The 16,241-nt window shown below is 36.5% G+C and overlaps 2 protein-coding genes across 7 annotated transcripts in view; one reads left to right on the top strand and one right to left on the bottom strand.

The window, feature by feature from the left end:
- LOC137386942 (sugar phosphate exchanger 3-like) overlaps nucleotides 1–12,788 on the top strand; it is a 52,177-nt gene extending 39,389 nt beyond the window's left edge. For 5 of the 6 annotated variants that reach the window (XM_068073181.1, XM_068073180.1, XM_068073177.1 and 2 more), the window contains 2 exons: nucleotides 1,757–1,831; nucleotides 12,096–12,788. In XM_068073181.1, coding sequence (XP_067929282.1) covers nucleotides 1,757–1,831; nucleotides 12,096–12,280 — 260 coding nt within the window. In that variant the 3' untranslated portion in view covers nucleotides 12,281–12,788. Of the gene's footprint in view, nucleotides 1–1,756; nucleotides 1,832–6,188; nucleotides 6,438–12,095 lie in introns of those variants that run through there. The other variant, XM_068073182.1, reaches the window with a different exon arrangement.
- Nucleotides 12,789–12,899: 111 nt separating this feature from the next.
- Nucleotides 12,900–16,241, bottom strand: part of LOC137388182 (cAMP-dependent protein kinase type II regulatory subunit-like) — a 37,655-nt gene continuing 34,313 nt past the window's right edge. The window contains exons 10-12 of the mRNA XM_068074686.1: nucleotides 15,887–16,017; nucleotides 13,614–13,740; nucleotides 12,900–13,015 (exon numbers count right to left, since the gene is read on the bottom strand). Of these exons, the coding sequence (XP_067930787.1) occupies nucleotides 12,900–13,015; nucleotides 13,614–13,740; nucleotides 15,887–16,017 (374 nt within the window). The remainder of the gene's footprint in view (nucleotides 13,016–13,613; nucleotides 13,741–15,886; nucleotides 16,018–16,241) is intronic.

The raw sequence follows: 16,241 nt of genomic DNA, 5'->3' as shown, positions 1-16,241 counted from the left end.
TAATACCGCATAATAGCGCCCACAAACTGAAAAAGTTATGTCAAGTTTTTCCGTATTTGTATGCGTAAAGGGGTGAGTTTGGAAAGATGTTGAAACGGATTAGGCAATTTACATGTATTTTACTGTTCGTATTATGTATTACTATTCTTCTAAAGTAGAATACACGTAATGTATAAATATAACGTAAATGTTACTGGAACAGATTACTTATGCTGTAGGAGTGCGTACTGTATTTATATTGTCTGTTGTGAAAGTTAAACACTGTAGGAGTGCGTACTGTATTTATATTGTCTGTTGTGAAAGTTAAACACTGTAGGAGTGCGTACTGTATTTATATTGTCTGTTGTGAAAGTTGAACACTGTAGGAGTGCGTACTGTATTTATATTGTCTGTTGTGAAAGTTAAACACTGTAGGAGTGCGTACTGTATTTATATTGTCTGTTGTGAAAGTTAAACACTGTAGGAGTGCGTACTGTATTTATATTGTCTGTTGTGAAAGTTAAACACTGTAGGAGTGCGTACTGTATTTATATTGTCTGTTGTGAAAGTTAAACACTGTAGGAGTGCGTACTGTATTTATATTGTCTGTTGTGAAAGTTAAACACTATTTTTAAAAAAAAATTAATGTAAAACCTCTACTTGAACGTCATATTTATTCGAACGTCACCTTTAATGGCCACTATACGAGAAGGGTTGAAAAATACAGCACCACCCTTCAATTGAATGCCACATCTATTGGACCGCCACCTCTATTTGACTGCCACTTGAAATTCTTTGTTTGGTTGTTTGGTCTTTATGAACCCACAATAGAAAGTAATGGGTAAAGAAATTCACAAGAGACTAAAATGACTTGGTTACGTACATCAATAACAATTAAATCTTTCGTTGCTGCTGTAGTGGCTGCCATGGTCTTAGTGACGGTGTGCTTGAGAAGAACGATCAGCACAATCATCAGAACTTTACGCTGATTTGTAGTCACTGAGGCCTAAATCCGATCCACTATCTTCCGATTCGTTCATAATGTGGTTTACAAGCTGATAAGAAGACTTCGAAATGTTTTGATGAGCGATGAAAACACTTTTCAGGAACTGTACCACGTAATAGCAGCCATCATTACGGCGTAGCGAATTCTGTTTTCTAACTCTAACGCCTTTCAATTTTTTCCTTGAAACTTTGAAAGCAACACCATTGAAATGAGTAATAATTGCATTTGTCTAATATGCTTTACTCAAAGTAGTTCCTTGTTTAACTTGGTCTGAAACTTTGCCGTATATGAAGAACATTAGTATTGCTTCGCTGGTAAAAGAGTTAAATTTATTTTCCAAAAATTTTGAACAGCTAATTGAAAAATAAAGTGCCACCCTCTATTTAAACGTTACCTCTAATAGGGCCACTATAAGGGTAAAAAAATACAGCGCCATGGAACTCAAATAAAGATTTTACTGTGTACTGGCTGTTGTGAATATTATCACTGTGACTAAAGGGTTGGTGCTATAGTTTGACAGTGTTACACATACCACGCCCCGAGTTACACATGCAGGCAGCACAAGCTTTTGTGCTGCCTGTATGTGCACTAGTCTTACTGTATGTGTAACTAGTTTTTTTACTGCTGGTCTGCTATTATAAATTCATGTAATCTGAAGTGCATGTGATCTAGGGGTACATTTTACTTGAGACTTTAGTTTTGTTTGAAAATGGATATATAGAAGATTTGCGCCCACCATCTTTTTCACTATTTCGATCTGAACTTATTCAGGTGCTGCAGTACCTAACAAAATCGGACAGCAGGATAAAAGAGACTGTTCGGCAGCTGTCACAGGTGTCGTTAACGGTATGTTATGCTTATTTTATATTGCCTCACAGGTCTTCGCATATGGTTCTTTCTGATACGTTTTTACTGCTTAATAAATGAATATCTTTGCTGATATTTTGATATAACTGTACAAAATTATATTTGATATTATTGGTTTTGTATGAATTCATGAAACAAGGTTGGAGAATAAGCTGATAAAAAGCACCGATCATTATTTTGCATGTAGGGTAAGTGGGTTTTATAAGGAAGGCTGGGGGCACCTAGCAATTAGCAAATCTTTAGCATTAGTATATGGGAGGGACAGTTGTATAAGAGGAACGGTTATATGATAACAGTAATAATTAAAAACATGCCTCGTGATATGCTATTAGTCAGTTGATTAACCAATCGTACAGTTTATCCTAGTAGTCATTCAATGCATGTAGTTAGTAGTCGTCTTACCTGTTGTTAGTGAATTGATGTTGCCCCTTTCTCCTGATTCACACATATCTACATGATCTACCAATAGACGATAGGTAGATAAGTAGATAATAGATACAGTAGACGCTCCTATAACATAAACCTTCTTAATGTAAATTCCACTCAATGTAAAGAATTTATGAAATTTTTTTCTTTGTATCACATTAAAAACTTCATATAACATTGAGTGAAAAGTCGGGACAATTTTTCAAATTCAATTTGCACAATAAAAGTCTTATAGCCTTGAAAATATCGTTGTCTCTCTTACTACACTTACGAGAGAAATTGGTGAGTGTCCCAGCATATTTGAGTTTCCCAACATCATTGAGTGTCCATCAGAAAAAATCAAGATACCCGCAAAATTTCGAGAAGCTTTTGCCTTGAGATTCCAGAAAGGTTTGTGATACGAGCTGGTTCTCAATGCCGCCATTGGTTGGTCAAGTATACGGAGAGGTCACTTTCACTCTCATCGAATCAGTTGGAAAAAAGTTGTAAAAACGCTGGCTAAAAGTTATGGTGAATGCAAAGCAAAAAGAGGCCAGTAAAAGTTATGGTGAATGCAAGGCAAAAAGAGGCCAGTAAAAGTTATGGTGAATGCAAGGCAAAAAGGGGCCAGTAAAAGTTATGGTGAATGCAAGGCAAAAAGGGGCAAGTAAAAGTTATGGTGAATGCAAGGCAAAAAGGGGCCAGTAAAAGATATGGTGAATGCAAGGCAAAAAGAGGCCAGTAAAAGTTATGGTGAATGCAAGGCAAAAAGGGGCCAGTAAAAGTTATGGTGAATGCAAGGCAAAAAGGGGCCAGTAAAAGTTATGGTGAATGCAAGGCAAAAAGGGGCCAGTAAAAGTTATGGTGAATGCAAGGCAAAAAGGGGCCAGTAAAAGTTATGGTGAATGCAAGGCAAAAAGGGGCCAGTAAAAGTTATGGTGAATGCAAGGCAAAAAGGGGCCAGTAAAAGTTATGGTGAATGCAAGGCAAAAAGAGGCCAGTAAAAGTTATGGTGAATGCAAGGCAAAAAGAGGCCAGTAAAAGTTATGGTGAATGCAAGGCAAAAAGAGGCCAGTAAAAGTTATGGTGAATGCAAGGCAAAAAGAGGCCAGTAAAAGTTATGGTGAATGCAAGGCAAAAAGAGGCCAGTAAAAGTTATGGTGAATGCAAGGCAAAAAGAGGCCAGTAAAAGTTATGGTGAATGCAAGGCAAAAAGAGGCCAGTAAAAGTTATGGTGAATGCAAGGCAAAAAGAGGCCAGTAAAAGTTATGGTGAATGCAAGGCAAAAAGAGGCCAGTAAAAGTTATGGTGAATGCAAGGCAAAAAGAGGCCAGTAAAAGTTATGGTGAATGCAAGGCAAAAAGAGGCCAGTAAAAGTTATGGTGAATGCAAGGCAAAAAGGGGCCAGTAAAAGTTATGGTGAATGCAAGGCAAAAAGGGGCCAGTAAAAGTTATGGTGAATGCAAGGCAAAAAGGGGCCAGTAAAAGTTATGGTGAATGCAAGGCAAAAAGAGGCCAGTAAAAGTTATGGTGAATGCAAGGTAAAAAGAGGCCAGTAAAAGTTATGGTGAATGCAAGGCAAAAAGGGGCCAGTAAAAGTTATGGTGAATGCAAGGCAAAAAGGGGCCAGTAAAAGTTATGGTGAATGCAAGGCAAAAAGAGGCCAGTAAAAGTTATGGTGAATACAAGGCAAAAAGAGGCCAGTAAAAGTTATGGTGAATGCAAGGCAAAAAGAGGCCAGTAAAAGTTATGGTGAATGCAAGGCAAAAAGAGGCCAGTAAAAGTTATGGTGAATGCAAGGCAAAAAGAGGCCAGTAAAAGTTATGGTGAATGCAAGGCAAAAAGAGGCCAGTAAAAGTTATGGTGAATGCAAGGCAAAAAGAGGCCAGTAAAAGTTATGGTGAATGCAAGGCAAAAAGAGGCCAGTAAAAGTTATGGTGAATGCAAGGCAAAAAGAGGCCAGTAAAAGTTATGGTGAATGCAAGGCAAAAAGAGGCCAGTAAAAGTTATGGTGAATACAAGGCAAAAAGAGGCAAGTAAAAGTTATGGTGAATGCAAGGCAAAAAGAGGCCAGTAAAAGTTATGGTGAATGCAAGGCAAAAAGAGGCCAGTAAAAGTTATGGTGAATGCAAGGCAAAAAGAGGCCAGTAAAAGTTATGGTGAATGCAAGGCAAAAAGAGGCCAGTAAAAGTTATGGTGAATGCAAGGCAAAAAGAGGCCAGTAAAAGTTATGGTGAATGCAAGGCAAAAAGGGGCCAGTAAAAGTTATGGTGAATGCAAGGCAAAAAGAGGCCAGTAAAAGTTATGGTGAATGCAAGGCAAAAAGAGGCCAGTAAAAGTTATGGTGAATACAAGGCAAAAAGAGGCAAGTAAAAGTTATGGTGAATGCAAGGCAAAAAGAGGCCAGTAAAAGTTATGGTGAATGCAAGGCAAAAAGAGGCCAGTAAAAGTTATGGTGAATGCAAGGCAAAAAGAGGCCAGTAAAAGTTATGGTGAATGCAAGGCAAAAAGAGGCCAGTAAAAGTTATGGTGAATGCAAGGCAAAAAGAGGCCAGTAAAAGTTATGGTGAATGCAAGGCAAAAAGAGGCAAGTAAAAGTTATGGTGAATGCAAGGCAAAAAGAGGCAAGTAAAAGTTATGGTGAATGCAAGGCAAAAAGAGGCCAGTAAAAGTTATGGTAAATGCAAGGCAAAAAGAGGCCAGTAAAAGTTATGGTGAATACAAGGCAAAAAGAGGCCAGTAAAAGTTATGGTGAATGCAAGGCAAAAAGAGGCCAGTAAAAGTTATGGTGAATGCAAGGCAAAAAGAGGCCAGTAAAAGTTATGGTGAATGCAAGGCAAAAAGAGGCCAGTAAAAGTTATGGTGAATGCAAGGCAAAAAGAGGCAAGTAAAAGTTATGGTGAATGCAAGGCAAAAAGAGGCAAGTAAAAGTTATGGTGAATGCAAGGCAAAAAGAGGCCAGTAAAAGTTATGGTAAATGCAAGGCAAAAAGAGGCCAGTAAAAGTTATGGTGAATACAAGGCAAAAAGGGGCCAGTAAAAGTTATGGTGAATGCAAGGCAAAAAGGGGCAAGTAAAAGATAATAAAAAATGAAGAGAAAATTAGAGTTAAGTTTAGTAAAATATTACAACTCAGCTTTAAATGTGTGCTTAAGTGCTTTAGTGAGCTTAATTCATTTAAGTTAAGTTTAAAATCTATGTTATGGAGCATCACAAAAGTCTGGTGTATCAAATGTGTTGCTGTTAAGTCTCCCTCACACCGCCATTATCTACTACGTTTGTTTTGGAGGTAAGAACTCCTTGCAGTACTGTACATAGCAACGTTGCATTTAATTGCAGACAACCACTAGAAAGGCAATTGTTACTATTTAGCGGTTATGATCTACTAAATGTACATCATAGGTAGTGAATTAAAATCGTTAGAAAGACGATTTTCCATTGTAATTTTTTTTTTTCAAGAGTATGGGAATCGATTAATTTGCATTTAGTTATGTTATATAGGAAATATTGCATTGAGATACAGGAAAATTGACATACAAGCTCAGTCCCAGAACATTCCAAGTTCATACGTCGAGGCATGACTATATAGGGGTATCTCTATGCGTCGGTTTTTTCGCTCTATCTAGTATCCCGGCAGTCTAGTATGCAGTGAGAAATCATCAGATGTGCTGATGATGCACAGAGAATAAGTAGGTGCACAACTATTCAGAAACACCTAAAAGCTGTTGATTGGTGCAGTTGTTGGAGTGTCAGTCTACCAATCTGAGTATGAGTTGGAGTCTCCTCGAAAGCAATATTTTATCTGAACCTCTAATCCTGACTTCAAACAAATGCACGGACAGATAGACCTCGCTCTTATTACAGCGAAGATATATTTTTGTTTTACTTTATTTTAAAGGTACGCAACATTTTTTCTTTTTTTTTCTTTGTAGCATAGACATGGCTCACGTAGAAAATAGTGAACAAATGGATTTCAATTGACCTTACACATGTCCACCCCGTAAGCGTGAGGGAGAATGAAGACTTGAGTTTGTAGAGAATAAATAAAAAATATACTGTAGACATACTAGCTGTACTACCCGACGTTGCCCAGGTAATAAAAAAGTCTTTGGACAGAAAGTTGATTTGTATTTAACTTATAACAACATTTGCCATTCTAACTTTCCAACTACATATCATGAGAGAAGTGTTTTGTGTTATTGAAATAAATAAAGAGAGAAAATAAAAACAACTGTCAAGGTTTTTAAACTTTGTCAAACAACTGTAACTTGTAAGCTTCATATCACGAGGAAAATGTTTTGTGCAGGTCAAATATATTTTTTAAAAATAAATCAAGTGTAAAAGGGTTTAAATGGAAATGTAAAATAATTAGTAAGTAAGAGCTTAATTAAGTCTGTTTTGCTAAATTACAATAAAAGATGATTCGGTAATGATACAATTAATACGAACTGAGAAAACAAAATAAAAATCCTGAATATGTTAATAATAGCAATTCTTGCATAGAAGTGTGTGTGTGTATAAAAGGTTACTGTTCCACCAGAAGCTATTCAACTATCCATCAAAACTTTGAATACGATGATATTTCTCGATACTGGTAAAAATGTAAGAATGAGCTATCGTAGTACTATCTTTGTCTGACTGAACGGAGAGAGAATGTCGAGGCTTTTCCTACGGAGATAATACAATTGTCCATGTGAAAAGAATTAGCCTTGACCGCGATATAGCAATTTAACCTTACGGAAAACCGTAAAGAGAAGTTCTAGAAAACACGAAAAAACATCGTGTTTTATAGAGTAGAGTTAATAGAATTCATAGAGTTTCAAATAATACTTCGTTTAGCCACTTGCTATTATCCTGGCACACTGCCAATAGACAATTTGAGTAAGCTTACTAATAAGAGCTAACTACTTGCTCTCGAGATTTAGCACGCATAAAATTACGCTGCCGCCCTCCATGATATTGAGTCGTAAAGGAGAGATGTAGCGTATTTGCACCCATATTACGACATATATCGACTAATGTATCCATCAAGCTTGTGTGACTTAATTGGTAAGGCATTGAACTGGTGAATGGGAGGATCCGAGATCAAATCTTCTGAGATGAGGATTCTTTATTCCAAGATTTTAATAGCTATAGTTGGACAAACACAAACACAGAAACACAGTCAGACACACAAACTTTGAGAAATAAATATAAAAAGACTAGCTGTACTACCCGGCGTTGCCCAGGTAATAAAAAAGTCTTATGACAAAATATTTATTTGTATTTAACATATAACAACATTTGATATTGCTAGCTAGATGTCCGAAGTTGCCCCGGTGTTAAAAATCAGCTTATAAACAGTTAGTGGTTATGTAGTTGCCTGCCATTAGCTATCAGCCTGGCACATTGTCAATGGATAACTTGAGTAAGCTTAATAATAAGAGCTAACTACTTGCTCTAACGATTGAGCACACATAAAATTATGCTACCCTCTTACGCTGCGCCATCATGTTCCATCGAACGGAGAGCGGCAGCATATTTGTGCCCATACACCGGCATATATCGCCTAATGAATGCTAATATAGCCTAAGCTCGTGTGGCTGAATTGGTAAGGCATTGGACTGGTGAACAAGAGGGTTTGAGATCAAATTATCTGTGCTACGGATTCTCTATTCTAAGATTTTAATAGCTATAGCTGGATAGCTTATAGCTGGACAAACACAGTCACAAAGTTGAGAAATATAGCTATCCTTCATTTTTTCGTGATGTCATTTTATCGTTGTCGACCATCTCTGTAGACAACTTTTATCTTTGAAAACTCGAAGCTTCTGCAATGAATTTTTGAAAACAATGCTTTTGTTTGCAATTTTTTTATTACAGTATCAAAACAACACCAAAAAATACTATTAAATAAGAGCATGACGATCGTTTTCTACAAGTATGGCGGCTTTTTCGTGAACGAGCGCATGTGCAAACGGCTTGATGATGTAAAAAAAATGATGGAACTACCTGCATCACCCGTCTACGGAAACAGATTTATGTACGGCAAGAAGTTTATTGAGAGTTGTCTTTCATACTGTAAAGCAACTCCAAATATGCAGTCTACTGATATTGTTGTCTGATCAGACTATGCATACACCAATAATGTTGGGAAGAACAATGGAAATCTGCTATGTGTTTTACAACTAGTCTACAATGCTTCAGTCTCAAACCACTCAAGTTGGAGTTGTCCTATTTTTGTACAGAGGACTGACAAATTGACATCGCGAAGCAAACTGAAGTTCTTCAAACTGGCAGTAATGCAAAAATTTCGCATCTTTTAAAAAATTCTACAAAATACTTCGCTATTGCCAGCATTTATTGAATGGAAACTTCTACGTGCTTAAAACACTAACCATGGCTCAATCGTTTTTCATGTGCAACCTGTGTTTTGACATGGTATAAACAAGAAGTGCAGCAGTAATATGTTTGTGTTGATAAAATTTATTATCAGTAAAATTTACATGTATAACAGGACAGACAGTATGATGTCAAAGCAGATACAGCATTAGCACCTTACAATAATAAAACATAACGCCAACATGATAGCCTTTTTGCCATGCAGAAACTGCTGAGCAAACACGGCTACGGCTACAACAGGCCAGAACTGCTACTAAAAGCATTTCTAAAAATGAATGAGATGGCATGTTATTTGTAATATACCCTGCTCTCTTTCTTCTCACTGTCGCCTATCGCAACGCTCGGGAGTACCTGTGCAAGTTCTATAGTAGTACGTTACAGTACTCGTAGCTAGAAAAAAATTAGTAACTCAGCTGCGGAAGGAAATAAACATGTTTTAAATTACTATCACGAACAGTGGCTAATCCAACGTTTTTAAGTAGGGGAGGCGTGGCAATTCGTAGACAATACAACATCAAATGAGTATTACTTACCTTTTTGAAGTACAAATTTAGTAGGTAGAACGCGAAAACAATTGTCTAGGTGGCCGCAAGAAACAAACGTTCACGTTCCCGGTGCGTGTAAATATCAATATTTAGTAGTAAGTATTAAAACATGTAATTTACTACTCATTAAATCAATGAGTAGTAAATTTTATTAATATGCTACTAATATGTACTAGAAATTCCCCTGTCATACAGCCCACGACCAAAGTGATAATGGAAAAAGAAAGGGTACTGCCGGTTGAGAAATGCAATATTAGCAGTCAAATGGCACTGCAGTGCAATAGGATATCTCTCCCCTGCAATAAGGGAAATGCAATATTACAAGTAAAATGGCAAGCTGCTGTGTAATATACACAGGCTGGGGGGCTGTATATCATTGGTCATCGCAAATAATATCAAGAAGTTGTGATATTTATCTAGATTTCTGTATCTATATCTAAAAAATTATGCTGAATTTAAAAATCTAAATATATTTTAGCTTGTTGCCATAGAAATAGATGTATATCTATAAGAAAATGTAGGCCTATTACTTAATTTTGCAGATATTAAAAATGGCTTGGCAGTACCGTGATATTGGGCACAGCCGCAGTATCAACAAAATTTTTAGAAAAATAATAACAGTAATTGCAATAATAATAATAATTGCACACCATCGGTCACAATATACTTAGATCTTGTAAATTCGAATGAATATTCTTATACTTAAATCTTAGAATAAGATTTAAGATAAGATTTATGGGTTGGTTTTAGGATATTGCAGAAACTTTTCAAAGACTTGGTAACATATTTAAATATGTTTATACGTGTTTTGTATCATTATTATACTTAAACGACTCTACACAAAATGGTTAAATATGTTGATGAGATTTCGCACAGAGTTGATGAGGGTTTGAGCACAGCCGTTAACGGATAATCTTTCGAGAGTTGTGTGCACATGCATTTATCATGAATGTCCCAAACAATCGCTTCACTCGTGTTTGGTCGTTGGACTACTAATTTAATTTTATTACTCATATTAATTCAGTTTGCTTTGTACGACCGAATCGAAAAAAGAAAGACTGCTCTATAAGGTGGACTAACGCACGCACACACACAAAAATATACAGACAGATGTTTTGCCGTTTATATAGTAGACTAGCCGTGCTACCCGGGTATTTAAAGTCAGCTTATAAATGATGAGAGATAAAGAGAGTTGCCTACCACTGCTGTTAGCCTACCACTCGCTATTAGCGTACCACATTGCCAATGCATAATTTGAGTTAGCGTACTAATAAAGGGTCCCCTCTCTGTGACCTTGCACAATCAAACTGTATAGTACGCAGAGCTGTTGCGTATTTGCTCCCATATAGCGACACATATCGCCCAGTGCAGGGGTTCTCAACCTTTTCATTCAATTCCCCTTTTTTGCCTTTTCATAAATTTGATTCCCTCCACACTTTTAACTCACATGGCTAAAAACAATAGATACAACTTATAATCCTATTTTATTGTACATACTGTTCACGTATGCATCAAGGTAAAGGGTAATAATGTAGGTCTTTGGCAACTAGTTTTATTATTCCAAAATACTGTGCCCTGTAATATTGAATGATGTTAGTATTAGACTTTGTACAAAAATATATCTATATAACACTAACAGGAAAAAATTATCAAAAATACAATATTACGGAGGTAAACAGATTAGCGTCAAGTTCTACATACAAAAGCAATGTTGCATATTAATTCAAATAAAACCACATAGTATAGTACACACTCACAATTATTAACCTCTATCAATACATGCCGGAATCAGGGCTCTACAAATGTATGCATACATCATTTAATTAGAAGAAAAGTACTCTCAACAAGAAAACTTACAGAACAAACAAGAACAACTTTACAGACCCATTTGATAAAAAATAGTAGTATTCCGCAAGGGCCATATTAAATTTAAGTTTTGCATAAAGTTCATACAGAATCATCAATACATAAACTTCACTTTACATTAATAAATTCTTAGAACTTAACATATGAAACAACTTACATTAGCAGTAGTCTATAATAGTAGTCGCGTATAGCAGATATGAAGCAAGACTACTTTATCAGCCCTCTTCTAACAATAAAATGTGGCATAATCCATACACAAAGCTCTATAATATCTCAGCTATTTGAACCGAGCAGCCGAGATACTATCAAAAAGCATAACTCTTAGCTTATTTCCAAATACAATAATTATCAAGTGAACATATTGCCAATATAATCCTATTCGTACTTTAACACATACCTAAAGATATAACAACATAATATAAATTTTTATACAGCGCGCATACGACAGACAACAATACATGACCTTCAGCATGGCGATGAATTGGTTCATGACTAGCTTAACTTACTATCCGATCAAAATCTGAATCGATTTGTTCACATATATCTGGGTTCTGACTAGTAGCTCATTATTAGTAACTAGTGTGTTATAGATAAAACCAAAATGTTAAATGATGAAACCCAAACTCACACGACAGGACATAAATTAAAAATTTATCAAATCAGACACCTCTCTGTTCCCCTTGTGTATTCAAAATTTCCCCCTAGGGGAATTCCTCTCTGGTTGGGAACCCCTGGCCTAGTGAATTGATCAAGTGCCTGTGGCTGAGTTAGTACGGCATCTGACTGGTGGACAGGAGGGTTCGAGTTCAAACCTTCTGCGATATGGAATCGTTATTCCAAGATTTTAATAGCTATTGTCGCTATTAAAATCTTGGAATAATAGCCGGAATGACAGACAGACAAATATACTTTGAGAAATATGTATATAGATACATGAGTGACTATTTTAGTAAAGCAATATTGTCATTATATAGATTTTTTCATCTTTTCATTCTACTTGTAATTTTATTGTCTATGTAATCTTATTACTCCATTTTTGTTTTGCAGGTTTTGGCAGTCTTGGCACAGTAATTGAGGGACCTCTTATAGCCTGGCTATCTGGCATGTATGGATGGTCACGCATCTTTCCTCTAATGGTTGTATTGACTTTACTAGGTGCGGCAGCTACCATCAAAGCATCACCGTCCATCCGGAGTACTATCAAATCTGAAGACAATCATTTGGTTGTTTAATCAATCTCTGAATATTTCACTATCTAGTCATGTACTCAGCTCTTTTTCCTGGCAGCTCTTAATCACTTAAATAGTGTTCAATGTTACATTTCCACTTATGCTAAACAGTTTGAAGATCTCTCTCTTGGTTCAGGACTGCTTCTCTTTTTCTCATCAAATTTCCATCTGGATGGATCAAATTATTAGTGGGAATTCTATCATAGGATATCTTTGCATGCTGAGAATAATTTGGAATATTTCTCAGCCGAAAATATATTATTCGAGGCCACATTAATGGCTAGACCATGAATCTTTAAGCCTAGTTTCGCATTCCAGTTGCATTTACCATATACACGTTTGTACGTTTATAATATAGCGCAGAAAAACTTCAAATTGGCATTTGAATCTTAGTGTACTATGATGTGCATAGCCCTTGTTCTATGTGTTCCTCAACGCAATCACATGCTTACCAGGTCTCCCGCAATGTGTACTCGAATGTATTTATTGGTTTCAATCACATCTTACTAAATTAGCAGGAAAAAGCCTGGGTTATGTGAACAGCAACATTATATTACAAAACATATCTTTGGCTGAAATATATAACAATTTTTAACAGGAAGATAGTGCTATTTCATTCCGTTTAGGCTTTGTTCTCATTAAATGCTCTCCGCATGTCTTCTTCATAGTTGGCCACATTCCTTTTCATGACTTCAACGCATGGTCCAAGAAGTCTCTCAAATGCACCAACATCTAATTCTGTGTGCATAGAATGTAAGACAAACGTTTTACTCGGTAGTTAAAATCTTAGATCATGTTACACGAAGTAGGTTTGATATAAGATTGTAGTAAACTAGATACCTATTATAGTCATACTTTATACTTTATAATTGTCCTTTCAAAAAGCTGCTTCCAATTTTTGGTAACTGCTTGAGACAACTGAGCGTGACATTACCATTGTTGCTGCATTATTGACCTAGTAAGGGACCTGGTCAAGTCAGTCCACTAGTTTGTCAGCGGTTTGTAGCGGTAATACGTACATAATACATACATAGGTCATGTAAATTATCATATGCGATTAGTTGACCTTGAGATGAAAACTATAAGGCTATGAAATAAAATTTTCAACAGATGACAAACTATGTAGACCAGCGTAAAACAATAGTTTAGTAGATTCCAGAGATCTTGGGCAAAATCAACTGACTTAGTTTACATGATGCAGTGCAAGTTAGGATGACATGTTCAGACAATGAAAATTGGAAATAAAATTCTTTAAGAAACAAACAAAGCGAACTACAATTTACAGGCTCGCAATAGGTTTTAATGACACTTGACCCTTGACACAGTAAAAACTTACCCGCACATCGACTCTCCCCTACTGAAACAACATCGGCAGCACGAGGCTCTTTGCTGATGAGACCGAGTTCCCCAAAGTATCCGCCTGCTGTGATCCGACTCACCTCTTTTGATTGTCCTGCTTCGTTCTGCAATTAAATGGTTACCGTATTATAATACATGAAATGTAACATGAAAAAGTAAACTCCGGCTTTTTTATTACACCTTTTCATTGTGTATTCGGGTATCATACCTCTACGATAGATGTACGACACCGAAAGACATTCATGGGGTGGAATAATATATTGAAAAGAATAACTCCTTGCCTAGAGCTTCAGTCCAAGCATCCAACAGGAAATCTACAGTCGCCTTTCACAAACATCGAGTCTTTAGTCTACACAACTAGCATAAACTCTCTAAACACCTTTCACAGGCGTATCAAGTCTTTACTCTACACAACTAGCATCAACTCTAAACACCTTTCACAAGCGTATCAAGTCTAGTCTACACAACTAACATTAACTCTCTAAACACCTTTCACAGGCGTATCAAGTCTTTAGTCTACACAACTAGCATAAACTCTAAACACCTTTCACAAGCGTATCAAGTCTAGTCTACACAACTAACATCAACTCTCTAAACACCTTTCACAAGCGTATCAAGTCTTTACTCTACACAACTAGCATCAACTCTCTAAACACCTTTCACAGGTGTATCAAGTCTTTAGTCTACACAACTAGCATAAACTCTCTAAACACCTTTCACAAGCGTGTCAAGTCTTTGGTCTACACAACTAGCATCAACTCTCTAAACACCTTTCACAGGCGTATCAAGTCTTTAGTCTACACAACTAGCATCAACTCTCTAAACACCTTTCACAGGCGTATCAAGTCTTTAGTCTACACAACTAACATCAACTCTCTAAACACCTTTCACAGGTGTATCAAGTCTTTAGTCTACACAACTAGCATCAACTCTCTAAACACCTTTCACAAGCGTATCAAGTCTTTAGTCTACACAACTAGCATCAACTCTTTAAACACCTTTCACAAGCGTATCAAGTCTTTAGTCTACACAACTAGCATCAACTCTCTAAACACCTTTCACAGGCGTATCAAGTCTTTGGTTTACACAGCTAACATCAACTCTCTAAACACCTTTCACAAACGTATCAAGTCTTTAGTCTACACAACTAGCATTAACTCTCTAAACACCTTTCACAAGCGTATCAAGTCTTTAGTCTACACAACTAGCATCAACTCTCTAAACACCTTTCACAGGCGTATCAAGTCTTTGGTTTACACAACTAGCATTAACTCTCTAAACACCTTTCACAAGCGTATCAAGTCTTTAGTCTACACAACTAGCATTAACTCTCTAAACACCTTTCACAGGTGTATCAAGTCTTTAGTCTACACAACTTGCATCAACTCTCTAAACACCTTTCACAGGCGTATCGAGTCTTTAGTCTACACAACTAGCATCAACTCTCTAAACATCTTTCACAGGTGTATCAAGTCTTTAGTCTACACAACTAGCATCAACTCTCTAAACACCTTTCACAAACGTATCAAGTCTTTAGTCTACACAACTAGCATCATACATAGCAATGGCTGTATGTACATGGCATAGCTGTATGTACATAATGGTATCTAAAATAAGTTGAGTTTTCAACTGCAGGCATGCTCATACATCCATGTAAAATATACAAAAGATATGTAGAAAACACAATATTGATGCACAATACTCTTCTCTGACCACTAACCTCACACTTAATAGACAGATTCATGCAATAAAAATCAAGCATTATATTGGCATGTTGACCAATCATATTCAGTCGTCTGCGCCAGTTTTTTGTATTAAACCATTTGTTTGCTAAACTATGGAAGGTTTTAAAACCAAGATATTGATAATTGAAAACTTAGTAATTTGTTGATTGTAACGAATTTAATATGATATTCAGAAACAAAAGCTCTTTATTTATTATCTGCTCAAACAGCTTCAAGATCACTTTGCCACCAGCCATCACTGACATAGGTTAGACATCACTGACATAGGTTAGACATCACTGACATAGGTTAGACATCACTGACATAGGTTAGACATCAATGACATAGGTTAGACATCACTGACATAGGTTAGACATCACTGACATAGGTTAGACATCACTGACATAGGTTAGACATCACTGACAAAGGTTAGACATCACTGACATAGGTTAGACATCACTGACATAGGTTAGACGCCTTAATAAGGCATGTTTAGATGCCGACTTTGACAGGAGAGAATACTTACCGTTCGAATAACTTTTACCTCTCCTTCTTCCACAAAGTACATAGTATCCGCCTTGTCACCTGTTTTCACTATCACTTCTTCATCACTGAATGATACCGACCTGAGGGCATCGCATACCTTCATCCGCTCAGCTGGCTATATTCAAATATATCTCAAGTTGTCATCTCGTGTATGAAATTTTTAAGTAACGTAAAGCAGTCTTCAAGCTGATAATTTCATGAATATATTTCTCTCACACTATGAACACTTCTAATGGTATAAATAACAAAGGCTTCACGCAGTGCTTGACTCCAGTTTGTCTTTCACTTTCATGAAACAGTCAAAAATGCAAATTAGCGGTTTTCAGCTCTTTAAA

Source organism: Watersipora subatra, chromosome 2 (assembly GCF_963576615.1).
Source record: "Watersipora subatra chromosome 2, tzWatSuba1.1, whole genome shotgun sequence".
Taxonomy (NCBI): domain Eukaryota; kingdom Metazoa; phylum Bryozoa; class Gymnolaemata; order Cheilostomatida; family Watersiporidae; genus Watersipora; species Watersipora subatra.
The sequence above is the reverse complement of the archived record's forward strand: the minus strand, read 5'-3'. Positions and strand labels throughout refer to the sequence as shown.